The sequence below is a fragment of the Lissotriton vulgaris genome, chromosome 4_1 (genome assembly GCF_964263255.1).
Source record: "Lissotriton vulgaris chromosome 4_1, aLisVul1.2, whole genome shotgun sequence".
NCBI lineage: Eukaryota > Metazoa > Chordata > Amphibia > Caudata > Salamandridae > Lissotriton > Lissotriton vulgaris.
In genome coordinates, this window is record NC_141691.1 from 1,688,476,111 (window position 1) to 1,688,497,998 (window position 21,888).

The 21,888-nt window shown below is 43.1% G+C and overlaps 1 protein-coding gene across 2 annotated transcripts in view; it reads right to left on the reverse strand.

Annotated features, from left to right (window-relative positions):
- MMP16 (matrix metallopeptidase 16) overlaps nucleotides 1-21,888 on the reverse strand; it is a 514,191-nt gene that overhangs the window by 123,061 nt on the left and 369,242 nt on the right. For both annotated transcript variants that reach the window (XM_086965967.1, XM_086965966.1), the window contains one exon: nucleotides 17,530-17,747. In XM_086965967.1, the coding sequence (XP_086822093.1) occupies nucleotides 17,530-17,747 (218 nt within the window). The remainder of the gene's footprint in view (nucleotides 1-17,529; nucleotides 17,748-21,888) is intronic.

A 21,888-nucleotide genomic window follows, 5' to 3' on the forward strand; every position in this document is an offset into this window, starting at 1 on the left:
TATTTGCCAGAATACGGTGGCAATGGCACACTGTCTTGAACAGTACTCTCTTTTCAACCGGTAGCCAGAGAAGTTTGGCTAGGGCTTTTGATACAGATGTTCTTTTTGGTAGATTCAGCACTAGATGTGCTGCTTTTTGTATTGATTGCAGTTTCATTCTTCTTCTTTTTGATGCGCCTAAATATAGGACATTTCCGTAGTCAATCTGAGAGGTGACCACGGCGTGCACTATAGTTTTCCTGGCATTGACAGGTAATAGGTCGAATACCCTCCTCAGGACCTTTTGTGTCCCCAAGCATTTGCTGTGACTTTCTGAATCTGACTCTCAAATGTCAGATTGGAGTCGAGCCAGACTCCAAGATTTTTTACTTCTGTTTTGGGAGTTGGAAGTATAGTGTCTCAGGCCACCATGCTGATGACCAGATAGATGGTACAAAAGGGGGTGGTGATGGACGGAGTATCTGAACCAATCAAACACTCACAACCAGTCAAAAGATCTGGGTTTAATCCATCACCGTTCTTTAGCCCACTCTGCCACCCCAGTTCAGACATGGCTATATGCAAATCAGTCTGACCCAGTGTCTCATGGGAACAGTCCAGCACGAACTGCCAAGCCATGCCTTCCCTGGACCGGAAACAAGCTTCCGAGACACGGTTTCTGGCATTCCAGCCGTCTTCAGCCCGGCTTGCTTGAATCCAGTGGCAAAGTGAGCAAGGGACTCACGTCTGAGCATACCCTGCCACACTTATGGCGGCCAAAAACGGTACAAAAGGGGGTGGTGATGGACGGAGCATCTGAACCAATCAAACACTCACACCCAGTCAAAAGATCTGGGTTTAATCCATCACCGTTCTTTAGCCCACTCTGCCACCCCAGAGTGGGCTAAAGAACGGTGATGGATTTTACCCAGATCTTTTGACTGGGTGTGAGTGTTTGATTGATTCAGATGCTCCGTCCATCACCACCCCCTTTTGTACCACGATGACCAGATAGATGGCGCTTTTCCCACTATAATCACTTCCATTTTGCTGCCATTTAATTGCAGACAGTGGTTAGACATCCACGCTGTTAACTCTTCCATACATCAGGAAAACCGGTGGGCGGTAATTCCTGGGTTTTGGGACAGTGTGATGATAAGCTGAGTGTAGTCAGCATAGGACACAATAGACACTTTGTGGCCTTCCACAATAGTGGCAAGTGGTCCCATGTATATGTTGAACAAAGTGGGGCTTAAGCTTGAACCCTGGGGAACGCCCTGGAACAGGGGAAAGTTCTTGGATGTATGGGCGTCTTGTGTGACCTGGAAACCTCACGACAACAGGAAGGACATCATCCATTGCAAGACCATGCCCCTAACTCTACTCGTCTCTAATCTTTGGAGGAGGAGGCCATGGGATATGGTGTCAAAAGCTGCGCTGAGGTCCAGCAAGATCAGCGCAGCTGTGTAGCCTTCATCCGCGTGCTGTCTTAAGGTTTCCGTAGCCAGGAGGAGGGTTATCTCCGTGGAATGTGCAGCTCAAAAACCTGATTGTGAGGGGTGCATTAGGTTATATCTGTCAAAGTGATTGGTCAGCTATATATTCACAGCCTTGTCTGCTATTTTTTCAAAAAAAGGTAGCAGAGAGATGGGTCGCAGGTTCTCAAGTACTGACTGGTCAATATGCAGCTTTTTCCTTAAAAGGCGAACCATAGCTTGTTTCCATTCATAGGGAACTTCTCCCGATTGGAAGGAGCGGGTGATTAGCTCAGATATCAGGTGTCAAGTGCAATTCTCTCCCTGCATCAACAATTCTGGGTGAGCTGGGTCTATCGGGGATCCGGATCTTATTCCATTCTCTAGCTTTCTCAATTCATCTGATTCTGGCATCTTAAACTCTTCTATGGTTTCTCCCTTAAATATCATTGCCGTAGGGCAATCGTTGCTTCTGCCCTGTTGTGCTTCCATGGAGAAAGTGTTGCAGCTCTTAGCTATTTTAGCTGTGAAAAGTTTCACGATTTTATTGCAGGACTCCTCCGTGGAAATATGAGGTTTGGTTAGATTTTCAGCTGACGGTAGGGATTTCAAAATCATATACATTTCTTTGGAAGGGTTTTTAGCTTTTTCTATCTTCCCAGTATAGAACGCACCGCAAACTTTTTAAATTATTGTGTGGTATGTTTTGAGTTCTTTTTTAAACTCTTCCTTGGTTTTGGTGCAGTAATTTTTATGCCATCTGCGTTCTAGCTGTTTGCACTTTTGTTTCGCTATCCTTAATGTCTCATTAAACCAAGGTGCCAACGCCTTTGCCCTCTTGGTATTAGTTGTGGTCCATGGCGCTACTTCGTTCAGAGCTTCTGTTATCCATGCTACCACTTGTTGATTGGCTGAATTTATGTCCTTATCCATATCAGGTAAAATAAAAATGTGTGCCTGTGTGAACACATTAGTGTTAAAATTGACCCATTTCCTATGGGTAATTATGTTTTTAGATTTTTCAGCAGTGGGACAATGAGTCGGAATAAGGAAAGGGATTATATGGTGGTCAGACCATGGGACTGGCAAGGAATAAGGAAAGGGATTATATGGTGGTCAGACCATGGGACTGGCAAGGGTACACCAACTTCGAGATCTGTTATGTTGGAAAAGATTGGATCTAGGATGTGGCCAGCTTGATGTGTTTGCGTGCTAACCTTTTGAGCTAAATTAAACATTCTAAGGTCTTTGCACACGGTTTGCTTCTCATGATTTTCAGTTTCATCAAAGTGTATATTTAGGTTCCCTAAGACCAGAAGTTTATTGTGGCGTATTGCTGTGTATCACTCTTTCTCCTAGGCTCACTGTGAACTGAGTAGTTGGGCCAGGTGGGCAATAGAGCAGGAAGCCAGCTATAGTGTTGTAACGTATCTAGGGCTCTAGTGTAATTTTCCCGATTCATGCTATTATATAGATAAAGCTTATCATATCCTCATATAGGAATAAGAATCATAACCATATTTAGACACAGCCAATGCAGTCCAAATACGGCATGGTTACTTCCACTAAGCTCCCAGAGTACAACGAGTTCTTGAAGACAACCGGTCTTCAGCAGTATGGGACTTCCCCCTGCTTCAGTATTGATTTGTCCCAGAACTCCTGGAGTGTGTAAAGAACTTCGAGTTCTTAGTGACGTTATTATGTCCACCCTTACGTCAAACTCGGCACCTTCCAGGTATCAATATGCCCACATCTGCCTTAGCAAACACACAGTGGTTTTGGAGCAGATCGACTAACTACTTGCCCGACACCCTGCTGTATGCGAGTGGCGAAGGAAGCCGACCCGCCCTGCTGACGCACTGAGAGAGACGCTGTCTTTTTTCCTGCCGAGAAATCCAGCTCCAGTGTTTCCCTGCTACCCTTGCGGGTTACTGGGAGATCGAGTCCTGAGCGAGAGGTACAAGGCCTCCTTCATTCTATGACCAAGGTACGGAGCCGATTAGACCCATAGAGAATTCTTGGAGAGATTCTTGGCAGAAACTATTTAACTTAAGCTACACCTCACTTACTTCTTCTCTTGTACTAGAATTAGGTTAGGTACACCGGGGTAGGCGTATTTTAGATGCACCAGTTGAGTACTTTTAGTCATTATTTATCATTGTATGTATTTTATCTATTTTATGTATCTTATGGTTTAGAAACCATATAAATGCTTTTCACAGTATTATTTCATAATACTCCTTTTACTGTACGCACTTTACTTGATAGCAAGTATTACGATTGTAGCAATTAACTTATCTTGCATGAGAAAGAAGACTGCTCAATAAATATCCTTTTTATTGAAAAAGCCCGTCTCTCTATTTCTCTGCACTTCTGGTGAAACGAAGCATGCACGATTGACTGAGTGAAATAGCCATCTATTATTTCCGCGACTCTGGAGATATATTCCTTATTCTTGGGGAACAAAATTGTCATGTGATATGGTTGTCAGAAACTAATCCCTTCTTGTGTATTCGAGAAAGTTTCTAGTGACCTCTGAGCTAGCTGGAATCACAATTAAGTCTAACATATTCAATAGAGACCTAGTCGACTTCAGTCCTACGTCTAAACTATTATTTATGTTATTCCAATGCGCAGAGCCTATTGGGAATATAGGAACTACACTACAATAGTGTCCTTATCTGTTACTTTACTGAGAGAGAGAAGGAGAGCGCCTCGCACTGTTCAATGTTTGCTTCATTTATACAACATTTCATAAGAAATTTGTAAAGTATTGCTATTCCTCCCCCTATTTGTCTTGCTCGGTCCTGTCTTGCTATCTCGCATCCTTTTGAAAGTGCATCCAGTATATCAGGGGTGGAGCTTTCATTTAGCCATGTTTCACTAAGAAACATAGCATCAGGCCTTTTATCCTTCAGTACATCAGCGATCTCAAATGTATGTTTAGCTAGAGATCGAAAGTTCATCAGAATGCAAGACAGCTTTTCCGTCTGCTGTATATCAACATCAAACAGTCTCAGATTCATATGGCAGATCTTGCAAGACAACGTGCCTTTATCAACATCTACCTTATGTTTAAATCCGTTCGAAATTAGCGGTGCTAGTTTTATTATTTCTTCCGCCGTATATTTAATCTGTAGGCCGCGGTTCAAACCGGCAGGGGGTCTGGCCCCTGGGCCCGGTCGGGCTCGGATGGGAGCAGATGGGCTTGGCATTGGTGTGCCGTCCATTGCAGCATGTTTGATTTATATGGCTCAGGCGCCACTAGAGCGCGAAAGACCCCCAGAAGTGGGCGGTGCAGTGTAAATCAGGTAGGATAAGTGCGTGCAGAGGAGGAAGTTTAAAAATGATTGTGCAGGCTGTTATCGTTCTTGGTTCTAAAATCAAGTAGTAAAAGAATTCCAACTATAAAACTTTGTTACTAAAATACCATATCTAAAACAGTATAAAAAACTACCTGTATGTCCAGCAGCCCTTGGGCATCTGCTAGGAATCAGCTAGTCTGATCGAAAGATCATGACCATGGAAGTTGAAGCAGCACAACACTGTTGCTACTACCAGGAACTTGGATCAGACGGTGGTGGCAGAGGGGAAAGCAGTGATCAATGGCAGCGATGCTAATGCTGGCACCAGTGTGCTGAGCATGACCTTCATTTCGATCGAACTTTTCATGGCAGGAACCCTGCCATGAAAAAGGTGGGCAAAAAGGCAAGTAAGGGGCCTAAACAAGGCCCCAGGGTGATTTTGCCCAAGGAGGTGGGTGCATGGGGGCACATGTTGTGCCCCCTTCGCTTGCACTGCAGTGCGTGCACCGTATGCCAGCCACGACATGGTGTATGGTACACAGTGCACCGAAGTGCAAGTGGCGGTGCCACTGTGGTGGCATGTGCTGAAGGCTGTCTATGAGCTGAAGCATGCCGATGCCATGGCACCATCATCACAACATCACCAGCCCGGCAGTAAAATCGGAATGCGGATGTCGGAGGTTTGGTGGCATTCTCCTGACCGCTGCAATGACGGTCCAGCAGTTGCTCCACTGATATTATAAACAGGCGCTTGGTGAACTAAGGTAACTCAGTATTAGACTGTGGGAGAGTTAGCTTTGCCACTGTGAATAACGACTTTGGGAGTTTTTCACTGGTAGGACATGTACAACTTAAGTACGTGTCCTACTGTTTAAAAACTATGTAATCTGTCTGATGAGCTTCTAGGGCCTACCTTACAAGTACATTAAAAGTATTTAAAACGATGGTTTAGGCCTGGGAAAGGCTTTATTTTTTCAGGTTGAAATGTCAGTTTAAAACTGCATTACAGGCTGCAGTGGCAGCCCTAAGACGCTTTTCAGTGCTACTTCAGTGGGTGGCCTATTTGGTGCTGAAGCCCACTTGAATCATTTAATTTAGTGGACCTGGGTACCCTTAGTATAATTTACTTGAGACAAAGTAAATTTAATGTGCAAATTAGGTATAGCAATTTTACATTGCTTAAGGGAGAGAGCACATGCACCTTTCCACTGCTTAGTAGGGGTAAACAGCACCGAGCTAATGCCAAGAAAAACAGGGTAGTGATTGCAAAATGTTAGTAGGAATACCATGTCAAAGGTGTCAGGTTTAATAGCAAAACATATGTAGAGGGTTTTAACTCTAGGTCGCTTTTTTGATGAAGTTATTTTTTCTAACTGACTTGACTGAATTATGAAAGGCAAGATGCACAGGAACTCTGCTGATCCGAGTATTTTTGCCGTTCTTGATGTAATTAAAAGGTGCACTATAGTGGAGTTGCCATTACTCTAAAACCACACTTTCTGGAATTTAAAAGATCGCTCTGGACAGATTAACTCTAGTGGTAGCCTATGATAGGCTCAATGAGTGGCTCACTAAATGGAATGTACAGCCTGACGAGCTCTCACTTTATACCTCCTGCTCACCTATGGATTTTCAGACAGAAAGGTCGAAATATCTACAATTTTAGACCGTTTGTCTGAACTCTTGACATGAATGGATGGCAGAAGAGTATGACACATTGTCACTTTTGACCTCACACCGGATTCAAGTAAGACACTGTTTGCATAGTCATAGGTTTTTGTATATTCAATTGCATGTGCATTTTATGAGTACAGCAAAACACACAAGATGATGGACGGAATGTTGCACAATGGCAAAACATTCACCCCCAGTCACAGATCTGGGTTTAATCCATTGTTATTTTCTCAGCAAGCCACCTTAGTTCAGACATGGCCATATGCAAATCAGCCATGACCCTGTTTCTCATGGGAACAGTCCAGACCGAACTGCCAAGACATGTCTTCCCAGGACCGTACTCAAGCATCCTAGGACCGGTTTCTGGCTATCAGATGTCTTCAGCCAGGATAGCTTGACTCCAGTGCCCTAGTGAGCACAGGACCCACGTTTGGGCATACCCTTCCCACATAGGATGCACAGCAAAACACACAAGATGATGGACGGAATGTTGCACAATGGCAAAACATTCACCCCCAGTCACAGATCTGGGTTTAATCCATTGTTATTTTGCTCACCAAGCCACCCTAGTTCAGACATGGCCATATGCAAATCAGTCTTGACCCTGTGGCCAGGTCTGAAATGGGTTGGTGTGGTGAGCATAAAAAACATGGATTTAGGCCCAGATCTCTGTACTGGGGTGACAGTACGACACTGTCTGCATACTGTCCATCAATTGTTGTTTTTGCATGTGTCACCCCGAGTGGGATGGGCATGCTCAGACGTGAGTCCCATGCTCTCCACACCACGGATTCAAGCAAGCCGGGCTGAAGACGGCTGGAATGCCAGAAACCGGTCCTCGGAAGCTTATTTCCAGTCCAGGGAAGGCATGGCTTGGCAGTTCGGGCTGGACTGTTTCCATAAGGCACAGGGTCAGACTGATTTGCATATGGCCATGGCTGAACTGGGATGGTGTGGAGTGCAAAAACACAATTGATTTAGGCCCAGATCTCTGTACTCGCGTGAATGTATGACATTGTTCTGCATTCTGTCCATCAATTGTTTTTTTTGCATTTGTCACCCCGAGTGGGACGGGTATGCTCAGACGTGAGTCCTGTGCTCTCTACAACACTGGAGTCAAGCTATCCTGGCTGATGGCGGCTGATAGCCAGAAACCGGTCCTAGGATGCTTGATTACGGTTCAGGGAAGACATGGTTTGGCAGTTCGGGCTGGACTGTTCCCATAAGGCACAGGGTCAAGGCTGATTTGCATATGGCCATGTCTGAACTGGGTTGGTGTGGTGAGCAAACAAACGATGGATTTAGGCCCAGATCTCTGTACTGGGGTGAATGTAAGACATTGTTCTGCATTCTGTCCATCAATTGTTGTTTTTGCATTTTATGACTACGGCACCTTCAGCTGGCAGATTTCAATTATGAATTACTTTGAATCATATTGCATATGTACAGTATAAAATATGTAAACAATTATACAGTTCTACGATTCCTCACAATGCATCGCCGGCTCAGATAAAAGTGGAATTTAGATTAACTAACCAATTACTCACACAACAAGGCCAATTTTGAAAAGTATGGACAGAATAAAAAATGATAACCTAAATCAAATGTCCCAAATATTGTGCAGGAAATAAAATGTAAATAGGAAATCACATGTCTCGAAATATTTACATTCTGCACTTGATAAATACTCAGCGACTCCTTTTTGAAACACTTCAATAACTACAGAATCGTTCAAAAAATCTATGAACAAAATAACAAAACATCTATGCTGTTTATGGATAAGGACATTTTTGTAAAAAGAAAACATGCCTAGCCACGTCTGAATGGTTTCACAAAAGTGAAAGTACAACCATACCTGGAAACCCCATGGTCTCTGAACCACAAAGAAATCTTTATAAAACCTTGTTTTGGTGCATTATCCAGCCTATGTCATCTCATGCCGTGGTTAAGAACAGAGGAATTGTCGCTCTGTCTTCTATGCAATTATTCTTAAGGGACATTTTAATGCACGAGGAGTTCGGACTTGCAGGCAGGCCTTGAGTAAGTGTTTACATTCTGATGATATAACACTGAACTCAGCTTTTGTAAAGTTTTTAATAAGAACTGGAACAAACCTAGACCAGCAAAATTAAATTGACATGTACTGTATGATCTATATAAATATGTAAATAGTATTATGAAACTGATATTATCAAATGTAATCTATTAAAAAGTATTACATCGTTTACTCATGTTTTTATTACTTATTCAATTTTTCTTTTTTAAACCAGGACTTTTATAGCTGGAACGCTTGTTATGACATTGTAAGATTTTAATTAATCAAACACTAAAGAATAAATAAAATGAAATATTATTGATATTCATGTCAATAAAAATAAAACTCCTGTAAGTCATTACATTTGTATGATGCTTTTTTTGGTCTGTTGGGTTTTAGTGTTTCATGATGCTGCAAAAATTATGCATTACGGAGAAAGACCACTTTGTTCTGAGCATATATGGGTTAAACAGGACAAGCAAGCAATGACCCTACTTCTCATTTTCCAAAAATGCACTAAAAGAATTCTTGAAATCCACTGTTTTCTTTTAAGTTTCTATATGTCATAGTAACATTACAGTCTATGGCCCACATGCATCATTGTGACATTTTGCACTTCCTAATTTGCGAAAAATAAGGAATCGCAAATTAAGAAGTGCAAAATGCTATGCATCATTATTTTCGGTATTCATTTGTGATTCGGTAAAAATCGCAATTTTTACTGAATCCCAAATGAATACCGAATTCTTAAGTTAATTTTCGCAATTCCCATTGATTCCTATGGGCCAAAAGGCCCATAGGAGTCAATGGGAATTGCGAGTGGCACTTAGAAAATTTCATGGGTGCAGGGGGGGGGTCCAAAGGACCCCCCCATGCACCCCTGAAATGTATTTTTCGCATCATGTTTCACACACACATGTCCTAAGGACATGTGTGTGTGAAACATGAATGTTGAAAAAAAAACATTTAAAGCATTTTAAACACTTTTTCCAAATTTACCGAGTGGTTCAACCACTCGGTAATATTGGAACCCTAATTGCGAATTTCCACTTGTCAAAGTAATGATGCATTGCTTTTAAGAAGTCGCACATCTGCGACTTCTTAAAAGCACCCGCAATTTTAGAACTCGCAACAATGTTGCGAATTCTAAAATTGCTTCATGCATCCCAAAAAGCACTTTTGCATTCGCAAACGGCCGATTTTAAGGAATCGCACCGTTTGCGAATGAAAAAGTGCTTGATGCATGTGGGTCTATGTGTTCAACATTAATTTGTTCTCAAATGTTCACTAATAAAACGTTTCTGGCTGCTAAAGGAGCAAAGCATGTACTCATAAGTTGATACAGTAGTTTGAATTTTCAGGTAAGTGCGAGTTTGTCCCACCTTCCATAAACAAAACTTACACGGGGTTCTTTAAAAAAAAAAAAGCACACTTTGTTGTTTTATTAGCTGATGTTTGTAACACTGTGCTGGCTCTTCAGTTATGAAGACTGCTGCTTTGTACAGAGTACGCTTTGAGTGCATGTGTTAAAGGTGATTGTGAAATGGAGGAGTGAAAATAAGTTTATGCACTACCACCTTGTATAAGTATATATACACAAAGTGAAAGTGTAGGGACCAATTTCCACTCCTGTCTTTTTCCAACCAATTTGAATATGTATATGTACAATACATGCAATGCAAAGTTTTTTCAATAATTTCACTGCAAACGCTGCATTGAGTTTATCAATGATGTCATAGAAGAAGTCATGAGTGATGTAATATATGGAGCAATTAGCAGTGCATGGCGAGGGTGTAAGTTATAGCTACTTTAGGGCACGAGTTATAGTAACTATGACTGCTGAATTTCTATGATTTTGTGGGTGTAAAATCTTAACCCAATTATAATGTCCCTGTAACCTTTGTTTGGGTTTTTTAATTCCATTTTCTAACTGCAGCGTCCCTGTTCCCTTTGTTTTTTTCAGTGAAGTTCTACCATTTTTTATGCTATTTCCTAACTATAACATTTTTGTAACCTGGGTGTTTGAGTGGGTGTTTGAGTGGCTGTCTAGGTGTGTGAGTGGCTGTATGGGTGTGTACATGGATGTGGGAATGCCTCTCTGGGTTTCTGAGTGGGTGTGTGAATTTGTGTGGGTGTGTGAGTGGTTTCTGGGTGGGGGTAGAGTGACTGTATGGGTGTGTGAGTGGTTGTGTGTATGAATGGTTTAGTGGGTGTGTTAGTGGCTGTATGGTTGTGTGAGTGGGTGTGTGGGTGAGTGTGTGGATGGGTGTGAGTGAGTGTGAGTGTGTTTGTGACTTGCTGTGTGGGTCTGTGAGTGGGTGAGTGGCTACACAAGTGTGTGAGTGGGTGTGTGAGTGGTGGTGTGGGTGGGTGTGTGAGTGCCTGTGTAGGTCTGCGATTGTGTGTGTGAGTATTACTCTGGGTTTCTGAGTGGGTGTGCTCATGGCTGTATGGGTGTGTTTCTTTAAAAGTGCGACCTGGATCTGTAGATCTATCGCAGATTTACATGGAGGCCATGCTGAGCAACGTTGTGCATCCACGGATCCTAATGCACCTAATAAAAAGGTTTTGGACTATTTCATGCTCATGAGGAGACACTCACAGACCCCTACTTCAGCCGCATGGGAGAAGGATACTTCTATCCTAGCCCATATTATCCTATTTACAATATATTTACCCCACCCCGGGAACAGTGTCGCGATTGACAAAATGGCAGCTGCAGCTTTTCTTTCAGGTTACGGCCGGCCAATCATAGCCTTGCTGTTGGCGCGGGGATCTGTGGATCCTCTGTGGTGGTCCACCTCTCTACAAATACGTAAATCTTTTTTCTTTCATAACTTCAAAACTAATCAACGGATTTACACCACTGTTTCTGGACCATGATCTAGCTTCCTGGCAAGTTTGGTGTCATTCCATTTAGCGGTTTGAGCTGTAACCATGTCTAAAGCCCCTATAGGAAAGTGCAGTGGGGAAATGCATTTTTAGACCCCCACCCCCTTTTTCTCAATCTCCGTCTGCGGAATCATCACAAAACTTTCCAGGCAGCAGCTGAAGTGACTTGCAAACTAGTTTTGAAAAATTCATGAAGATTTGCCAAGTGGCCCCAAAGTTTTTAGCTAAGCCAAAAAAATTCCTAGGGAAACTTGGTCCTAAATATAACTACTGGCAACAACTGTTTCTGAATCTACCACAAAGATGGTTGTGGTATTAATGGAGTTTTATCATCTAGAACATTCAAAGGCTTAAGAATCAGTTTTAACGCTTTGACTGGGTAATAAATCCAATAATGAGTTTGCAAAACTTAGTAACATCACTTTACAGCATTTCATTAGCCTTGACTCTAAGTTTCCCACGGCAGGGTCCTTGACGTGACTATAGTGCATCAGCTGTGGGCCATTGCATCTCACTTATTAGGACCTGCATTATTTTGACAATCTCACTTTTAAGCGTCTTTGTGGTGTTTCTATGAGTGACTGATAAATCACACTATGTCCCTCATTACGATGTCAGTCGGAGCTGCTTCCGTCCGACACTGTTTAAGTTAAGGAACCGCCCGACAAGCCAGCAGTTCCGCGCACCGAGTTACAATCCAACTGCACCATGTGCGATTGGAAACTATCATTTCTCAATGGGAGCTTGTGCAGTGGGCGGAAACTGCCCTCATCAAAAACTCACATTGAGAAGTGGGAGTTTGCGAACATCCCTGCACCGTGTGGCAGGCACCTCATGGTGTCCCCCCTATGATGTTCAGGGAGACACCATAGGTGTCCTCCAAGCCCAGATTCAGATGGCTAGGGGGGGAAAGGGCCCTGCTAGGGGCCCCCAATGTCACATTACAACAGCATTTACATGTAAGAAAGGCCAACATGGAAAGGCTGTCAGAAACTAATATCATCATCCCGATAGCGAAATGCCAACCTTAAGGGATAATGATGCCTTTCCGGAGTGCAAAAAAACGATGGATTTAGGCCCAGATCTCTGTACTGGGGTGAATGTATGACATTGTTCTGCATTCTGTCCATCAACTGTGTTTTTTGCATTTGTCACCCCGAATGGGATGGGTATGCTCAGACGTGAGTCCCATGCTCTCCACACCACTGAATTCAAGCAAGCCGGGCTGAAGACGGCTGGAATGCCAGAAACCGGTCCTCCGAAGCTTGTTTCAGGTCCAGGGAAGGCATGGCTTGGCAGTTCGGGCTGGACTGTTCCCATGAGGCACAGGGTCAGACTGATTTGCATATGGCCATGTCTGAACTGGGGTGGTGTGGAGTGCAAAAAAACGATGGATTTAGGCCCAGATCTCTGTACTGGGGTGAATGTATGACATTGTTCTGCATTCTGTCCATCAACTGTGATTTTTGCATTTGTCACGGCAAGTGGGATGGGTATGCTCAGACGTGAGTCCCATGCCCTCCTCACCACTAGATTCAAGCAAGCGGGCTGAAGACGGCTGAAATGCCAGAAACCGGTCCTCCGAAGCTTGTTTCCAGTCCAGGGAAGGTATGGCTTGGCAGTTCGGGCTGGACTGTTCCCATGAGGCACAGGGTCAGACTGATTTGCATATGGCCATGTCTGAACTGGGGTGGTGTGGAGTGCAAAAAAAACGATGTATTTAGGCCCAGATCTCTGTACTGGGGTCAATGTATAACATTGTTCTGCATTCTGTCCATCAACTGTGGTTTTTGCATTTGTCGCCCCGAGTGGGATGGGTATGCTCAGACGCGAGTCCCATGCTCTTCACACCACTGGATTCAAGCAAGCCGGGCTGAAGACGGCTGGAATGCCAGAAACCGGTCCTCGGAAGCTTGTTTCCGGTCCAGGGAAGGCATGGCTTGGCAGTTCTGGCTGGACTGTTCACATGAGGCACAGGGTTAGACTGATTTGCATATGGCCATGTCTTAACTGGGGTGGTGTGGAGTGCAAAAAAATGATGGATTTAGGCCCAGATCTCTGTACTGGGGTGAATGTATGACATTGTTCTGCATTCTGTCCATCAACTCTGTTTTTTGCATTTGTCAGCCCGAGTGGGATGGGTATGCTCAGACGTAAGTCCCATGCTCTCCACACCAATGGATTCAAGCAAGCCGGGTTGAAGACGGCTGGAATGCCAGAAACCGGTCCTCGGAAGCTTCTTTCTGGTCCAGGGAAGGTATGGCTTGGCAGTTCGGGCTGGACTGTTCCCATGAGGCACAGGGTCAGACTGATTTGCATATGGCCATGTCTGAACTGGGGTGGTGTGGAGTGCAAAAAAAACATGGATTTAGGCCCAGATCTCTGTACTGGGGTGAATGTATGACATTGTTCTGCATTCTGACCATCAACAGTGGTTTTTGCATTGGTCACCCCGAGTGGGATGGGTATGCTCAGACGTGAGTCCCATGCTCTCCACACCACTGGATTCAAGCAAGCCGGGCTGAAGACGGCTGGAATGCCAGAAACCGGTCCTCGGAAGCTCGTTTCCGGTCCAGGGAAGGCATGGCTTGGCAGTTCCTATGACGCACAGGGTCAGACTGATTTGCATATGGCCATGTCTGAACTGGGGTGGTGTGGAGTGCAAAAAAACTATGGATTTAGGCCGAGATCTCTGTACTGGGGTGAATGTATGACATTGTTCTGCATTCTGTCCATAAACTGTGCTTTTTACATTTGTCACCCCGAGTGGGATGGGTATGCTCAGACGTGAGTTCCATGCTCTCCACACCACTGGATTCAAGCAAGCTGGGCTGAAGATGACTGGAATGCCAGAAACCGGTCCTCGGAAGCTTGTTTCTGGTCCAGGGAAGGCATGGCTTGGCATGAGGCACGGGGTCAGACTGATTTGCATATGGCCATGTCTGAACTGGGGTGGTGTGGAGTGCAAAAAAAACGATGGATTTAGGCCCAGATCTCTGTACTGGGGTGAGTGTATGACATTGTTCTGCATTCTGTCCATCAACTGTGGTTTTTGCATTTGTCACCCCGAATGGGATGGGTATGCTCAGACGTGAGTCCCATGCTCTCCACACCACTGGATTCAAGCAAGCCAGGCTGAAGACGGCTGGAATGCCAGAAACCGGTCCTCGGAAGCTTGTTTCCGGTCCAGGGAAGGCATGGCTTTGCAGTTCGGGCTGGACTGTTCCTATGAGGCACAGGGTCAGACTGATTTGCATATGGCCATGTCTGAACTGGAGTGGTGTGGAGTGCAAAAAAACGATGGATTTAGGCCCAGATCTCTGTACTGGGGTGAATGTATGACATTGTTCTGCATTCTGTCCATCAACTGTGGTTTTTGCATTTTTCCGACCACGGGCTCCTTGAGCCCATCAGAAAGCACCGGTCGGACCCTTCAATTGTGGTCGGAACCGCATTGCAATTAGGCCCTAACTGTTTTCAGGGGGTGTATATATAGAACCGCTCCTGATGAAAAAGGGAATTGATTTGCGAAGCACTGAAGTAGCTTTGCTATAATAATGCAGGGTCTGAGATATTGACCTGTTTCTTTAGAACATTGAGGGAAGAGGTGTGGTGGGTACAAATTAAAGTAGATCAGATTGGTAGTCCTCTACACACTTTTAAACTATCATGGCTTCTTTGTGCTCACTCTGACTACAAATCACACACTTTGCTCTCATTACAGCATCTCAACCATGGGTCAATATGGCAATTGGACCCCTTCCATGATGTATTCCAGTCAGAGGTGAGAAATCTGATGATGATGCATTCCACATAGGATGGGTGAGGGTCATTTATCCTTTTGGACCTACTGTGCCTTACTTGATTTGACTAATGGTTATAACAATCCCTTGTAACCTAGATTTCGTGCATTAATAAAGAATCCCTTTACATAATTTGTGAATTGGGCTGCTCCTCTCTCATTATCACTGGGGTTCATGGCCATATACGTTCTGGTGTTTGTAATCTCCCTAGATTTTGAACTATCCCATATGAATATCCGGCTGCTAGCCTGCAAATAAAAGACAGCTGAAATGACCCTACGTCACCTGGGAGTCTGCAGGCCAAACAAAAGAAAATGTCATGTGCTGAATAAGTGCCGTATTTTAATGACCCGCCCCCATATGACATCGGTTTCATTGCAATTTCAATTTCAATTGCAATAAATTACTGCATATCGTAAACATATGTTTAATAGCTAGTCAGTGCTTTCCATCAACAATACATTCATTAGTTTCATTTTTTATGTATCACCCCGCATTTGGAGTTTGCCTGCTGGATGGTGCTGTGGCATGGCTGCTAATACTCACAATTCTTTCCCCCGTTTAATCTAAGTTTAACAAACTAAGTTGCAGATAATAAATTACCTATAAAAATATGAAAGGGCAAATCACAAACATACGATAAAAGGTGGAAATGTAATATACATATTAATGTAACAATGTAGTCATCTGTGCAGAACTACTATTTGGAATGCAAGTCAAATTTTCCTGACCGAGTGAACAAACACGATTCATTGTATGTATTTAACAAATGAAAAAGAATAAAACTACACCATTGAACAAAGTGGGTGCATGTTAAATTAATAGGTTGTCTGGCAAACATTTGCCATTTTCCTGGCTTATGCTGTATTTTTTGGGAACTTTTAATAGAAAATAATGATTTTAAAATACCTATCATCAATGGTTATCTAGTACAAGCAAGGCTGTTGCTCCAAGAAGGATGTGTGAAATGAAATATTCGGTTATTCTGAAGAAATTGATGGACTGTTGAAATTTTGCAGTCTAGGGGATCCGCTTGACATGTTAAGTAACAAATCTTCATGCTATACTTTCTTTGTCAGTTGAAAGTAAGGCAAGATTTAGATGTTCACCGTAATGCGCCAACCTCTGTTTTATGCATAGAGCGATAAATAAATATAACTCAACATGTCAACCTGATGGATATTGAACAAACAAAACAACCCAGAAGCCTCACACACTTCCCTGTGATTCTTTTCGTGTCAGATGAGATGCCCTATTTCGAATTGACAAACATCCCACACAGTAAGTCAAACACGGTACAAAGTTAAATAAACTCCATCGCTCAAACAAAGAGAAAACTTCAATGGATACAAAGAGATTCCCTAGAGCCAGTAAGAGGCCAAGCTTTACTCATAATGAATCTATGCTGAATACTTTAAAGGACCGAATTGTGTTTGTTAGACTTGGCCCTTTTCCCTGAAATTTTTCGCTTTTCACTCCCCGAATTCTGGATGTCCCCCCCTCGTAATAAAGTTGTATAGGCCTTGTGAGTATTAAAATCAATGCTAGGTGCAGGTGCTCGCTACCCCCAACATGGCTGCCACTGACCCCTGCTACTGCAGAGTGGTCTTTTCAGGTGCATTCTAGTAGCCAGGAGCTGGCTGGAACCCCTAAACATTTTAACTATTCCAGCCTGCCTTGCCTGCCCACAGTTAGAGTAGGGAAGCTCCTGGCACCTACTGGAATATGGGTGGAGCCTATTTTTGCCGCCTTAGAGGGCACGGTGTGTGTGTGGCACGGCATACTTATTTGCCCTACCTTTTGATTTTACCAAGATAATGCCAACATAAATGTGTCCCCAAAGGAGAACAAAAAAAACATACATGTTAGGATTGGAGCCATGTTCTGCTTATTGTTGAAATGCCTAACGACTGACTGCTGGGAACCAGAGCCATGAGGACTGTGAGCGTTTTTTGTTTAATAAAAATGTAGTCACACGGACCCTCATTTCGAGTTAAGGGCTAAATTCCGATCCCTATGTGAACACGTGTTTGCACAGGGATCTAAATTAGAAGTTGTGTTATAAATATTACACCCTTGCAGTTTGCCCCTTATAAATTCATGTAGGTCAACCCTGCTGAAATCTACTGAAAGAAAATGTCTGCAAAAAAGGCAAAACATGTACAATTAAGTGTGCTAAAACTCGATTCCACATGTTATGCCCGATTTTCATTTTAAAAACTCAGAACAGGAGGTATTTTCCATACGTGCTGAATAACTCAGCATGGGATAATGGCATTTACTACCTGTGTTAAATACTCTATCCTATTCTGACAAACCCGTAATGAGGGCCTAAATCGTAAATCACAAAATCCACCATTTCCTACCTTGAAAACAAACATTTCCCTTCGAAGAATAGCAAGCGTGTTAAAGTTGCCATCACAGATGTTAGGCTTGGCTCCAGGGTAAGATGGCTTGTCTCCAGTGGGTGGTCGTGGTGGCTTAGGCTGCCGGTCATTTTTCCGTGGGTCTATCGGAGGGATGGAGCGATGAGGGGGTACCGTGGGTAGAGGCTTTGTAGGAGGCTGGATCTTGTCTGGTGGACCTACGTAAATAACATCAGGATGGGGTCATTTCATAATATCAGTGGTTAGATGACCCACACATACAATACATTATTATAGCAAATATTGTGTTTTCAATTGCTCGATGTGAACATTACATTCTCAGTCAAAGAAATGTCACTGGGTGATTTTGTCACTTAGAAAACCCTCCCCTATCTAGAGCAATGTCATTTCACTCTCTGTGGTTTTTCTCGGACTCTATTGTAATTTTGGCACACACATGCTAGTGCCGGGGCACTCCTCGGAGAAGCCGTGCACTTTATAAATCTATCATTCATTCATTCGTGCAATAAACCAATAATCAACAAATATATATTATGATTCATCTGCTGGCACTCATTTGGAGTCATTCTCCAGTAACATCACCAACATTTCAATGCTGTGAGTTGCATGATACTTTGAAAATGTGTTTGTGTTTGATCTTTAATTGTTAAATGGAGAAAATAAAAAGAGAACAAATAGTGTTTTTGGTTTCAGATTAAAGCATCCTCTAATATCATTGTAACATAGGTACATTTAATTATCACTACACCACCCTGGCTGCTCATGTTTACTAGTTTATGGTAAAATGTGCTCAGACTATTATCGCTGTTCATCAATTGGAAATTATTGTGCTTGACCATCTATGAAAACAAATCATGATCCACAAGGATTAAAAGTACTACAGCCCCTTTTCTACAGTTAGCTATGGCTTATTATGAGTGAGATTTGGTTTAATGGCCATCAACGAAATTACCTCATATCTCTGTAAGGGGAGGTATCCAGGATATTACCAAGGGCCATATTTCGTTTGGAGACATTTTAATTTTTTTTTTTAGGGGGGGCATTTAACATGACATGGGTAACAAGCCTTCAATTAAAGCTCAGTAAAACACTCTTTACAATATAACACGGTATGATGAATGAAAACATTAAATATTTATATGGAAGGAGGTAGGTCGTCTTTGCTGCAAAGTGATTTAAACTACTGTGTAGACATCCAACACAATATGGCCACCAGCATGGTGGCCCACAGAACTTGGAAAACCTCATACTTCTATCTCCGCAGCTAGAAACCTTGGAGCAACTTTTAAATCCTAAAGTTCACCCGCATCTTCAACTTGCTTCACACTTCTACAGTCATTTAGAAAGATCTTGGACATTCTTACTCCATAAACCTGTAAACTGTCATGCACTCACTCTTCAATGTCCATCTAGACCAGTAGCGGTCAGTGGTGGGAGAGCTGCCGGGCTGCGACGTGGGGAGGGGACGGGGCAGGGTGGGGGGTAGTAAACTATGCAATAAGGCCAAATACAGGTAAGTAAACATGAAAATAAATAAAACTAATTTTGTTGGGCACACTGCATCGCATTTGGCAATGCAGTGCGCACACAAAATTTGTTTTATTTATTTTCATGTTAACTTACCTGTATTTGTCTGTATTCTGTAGTATACTACCCCCTCCCCTGCCCCTCCCCCACGCTACAACACCGCCTGGCAGCACTCCCACCACTTACCGCTACTGCTCTAGACTATAGCAATACCCTATAGACAGAGCTTCCACAATATCCTAAGCACTATCTAGAAATTGCCCAAACGCTGCTTCCATACTCATCTGTAATTTACACAGATTTCCTCATATTGCAGGTCATCGAATTGACCGTAATTGGCTCCTGAGCCCAAGAAGAATCAGATTGAAAGCTCTGATTATTATATCGAGAGCTCTTGCCAATAAATGACCTCACTACAGCCAATGTATGTTTCAATGATAGACTCCAATCATGCCTCTCATGCTTAGGGTGGCATCTTTTTGGGAATTCTTCAAACTAAGCACTCTAAGTTGTGAACCCGAGCCTATAACGATTGAGAGTGCCTTAAACAACCAGTATAGCCTACAGCAGAAGGGCTATATATCTATTAGAACATTACACCCACTGACGGTAAAAGGCTCTAAATTAATAAAAACGGAGAAATACAAAGACAATCATTGGAATGTTGGAGCAGAAGGTTAATACCAGCCATTATAAGCGGCAAACCACTTTATTGTCTTTAATGGAGCCCTCAACATTCGCATTTTATTTTCATTTTAAAACACACCCACACACCGCACCAATCATTCCTGGTACTGACGAAAACTCCATATTGTGCAGATATGTGCGCAGTGTGCAAGAATGGAATGCCGTCACTCACACTGAGGTAGGCCAAAGGATCTTGACTCCTGCTAGATCTAAAAAAAATGTAAGTGTCTTTGGATTCCAGTGTTGTTTAAGACGTGTTGTTAGCACTAAAATGCTACAATATATTTAAAAAGTATACCATTTCACAAATAAAACTGTTCTTTGTATTTGCTTTAAATAGATGGGCAGAGTAGGTGATATTAAAAAAACGCTTCTTTATCAAATCGACTAGTTCTTAAGTGTATGTAACGTGGAGCATTTTTGTAGAGTTGGCCATGTAAACAAGGAGGAACGTAACACAAACCTGCATTTTCTTTCAGGATACTAATAGTACCTGCGTGTGTTTGGCCGCCTAAATTTACGCGAGTTACACAGCTGCTTTATTATTATCAGGGAAGCAACCGAAGCTGAGTTGGATAATACGCAGTCTGAACACTGACGGAAGGAAAGCTCAGCACGCGGCAGCTCTCGAGACGAGTTCGAATCCCTCTCGAAGTTCACACGATCGCAGCTCAGTAATGATGTCAAGCAAGCACTTCCTGAGGGACTTGAGACGTTACAGCAGAGGCACAGCTGCAAGTGCTTGGCTGTCCGAAAGAGTGTAAAACTCCCATGTCTAACTGCTGAGTACCCAGTACACACTCAAAGAGGTCGTGAGAAGCAGCCCCCTCACGGGCACTCACCACAGAGAGGCAATTTTCTCCCCCCAGGCGCATCCTCTTACTGCGCGACAACATATTGTGCATGCCGAGTGCTCAGCTCTGTTAGTAGTCTGCACTAACCCTGCCTGTGTTCTGATCCGATTTTCTTCAGAAGCAAAAAACACCTCACAACCCTCTGCAGATCCCGTTGACGTTTATTTATCGTGAGACGACAATACTCCAATGATTGAAAATCAAACAGTGAAACTTCAGCTCTTTGACCTAGAGTGATACAAACGATTATTTAACCCCAATTAGTGAACGAGTCGATTCTCAAATAAGATTTGGATTTGTCATAGTTTGGTTCTAGGCATTCAAGGGTCGTGACTACTTTTTTATTTGCACTGAATTATGTGTCATGGGCCTTTAGGTAGTGTATAAGGACTGACACACACTGTTGTTTGTAATTACGTATAGCAGCATATTTTGAGCATCTTATAGTTTGTAAGCCAGTCTATATTTGTGAAGCTATTATTTTTTCTTCGTATTTGTAAGGCAGAGACACAATTTGGCACACACATTGTTATTTCTTTTCTCGCAATCCCCCAAAGCTTCCTGCCCAGTTCCCAATCTAACTGCGCGTGGTTTAAAAATCTTTTTCTTAATTTTCTGCTTCAAAAGAAATGTTTTATCTAAAGGCTGGCAGTTGTCAAATTGTGCTGTACTGCTTGTGTCTTTTTTGCTGCCCTTGTGCCCCTTCATTTTCCTTTTTACCATTTTAATGTACATTGCCATTTTCTGCCATGGTAGAACAGTAAAATAAAGATGTTTGCCATATGTTAGGATGCATGCGCATGCATGTCACAACACGCGCGTCATGAGGCATGCATGCACTTTGAAATGTATTTCCTTTAATAGCAAGAGTTCCAATATTGCTGGCTGTGCCCATGTACGAGTCTTGACATTTAAGAATGGGGCGACATCTCACCCCAACCAATCGCACAGCTAAACTGTAGCCACCGTGGCCATCACACATTGTTGGTTGATGATAATCTGCATATAATCAAGTGATGGTACAACATGGCGTTGAATGTCAATTAATGTCGTTTTATTGTGTATTTACAGTGACCCCTGACGAAGGGCTTTTAACAGCCCGAAATACATTGGGTTTTTATTTAACCCCTTGTATGCTGCCACGATTCTGCGCCTGTGCGGCAAAATCGGAAGTGGGTGGGTTTATGACGGCCCCCAGCCGTCCTCAGCACACGAGCGCCGTAGTGCATGACGGATGGGGGCCGTCATCAGCATGCAAGGGGTTAACTGC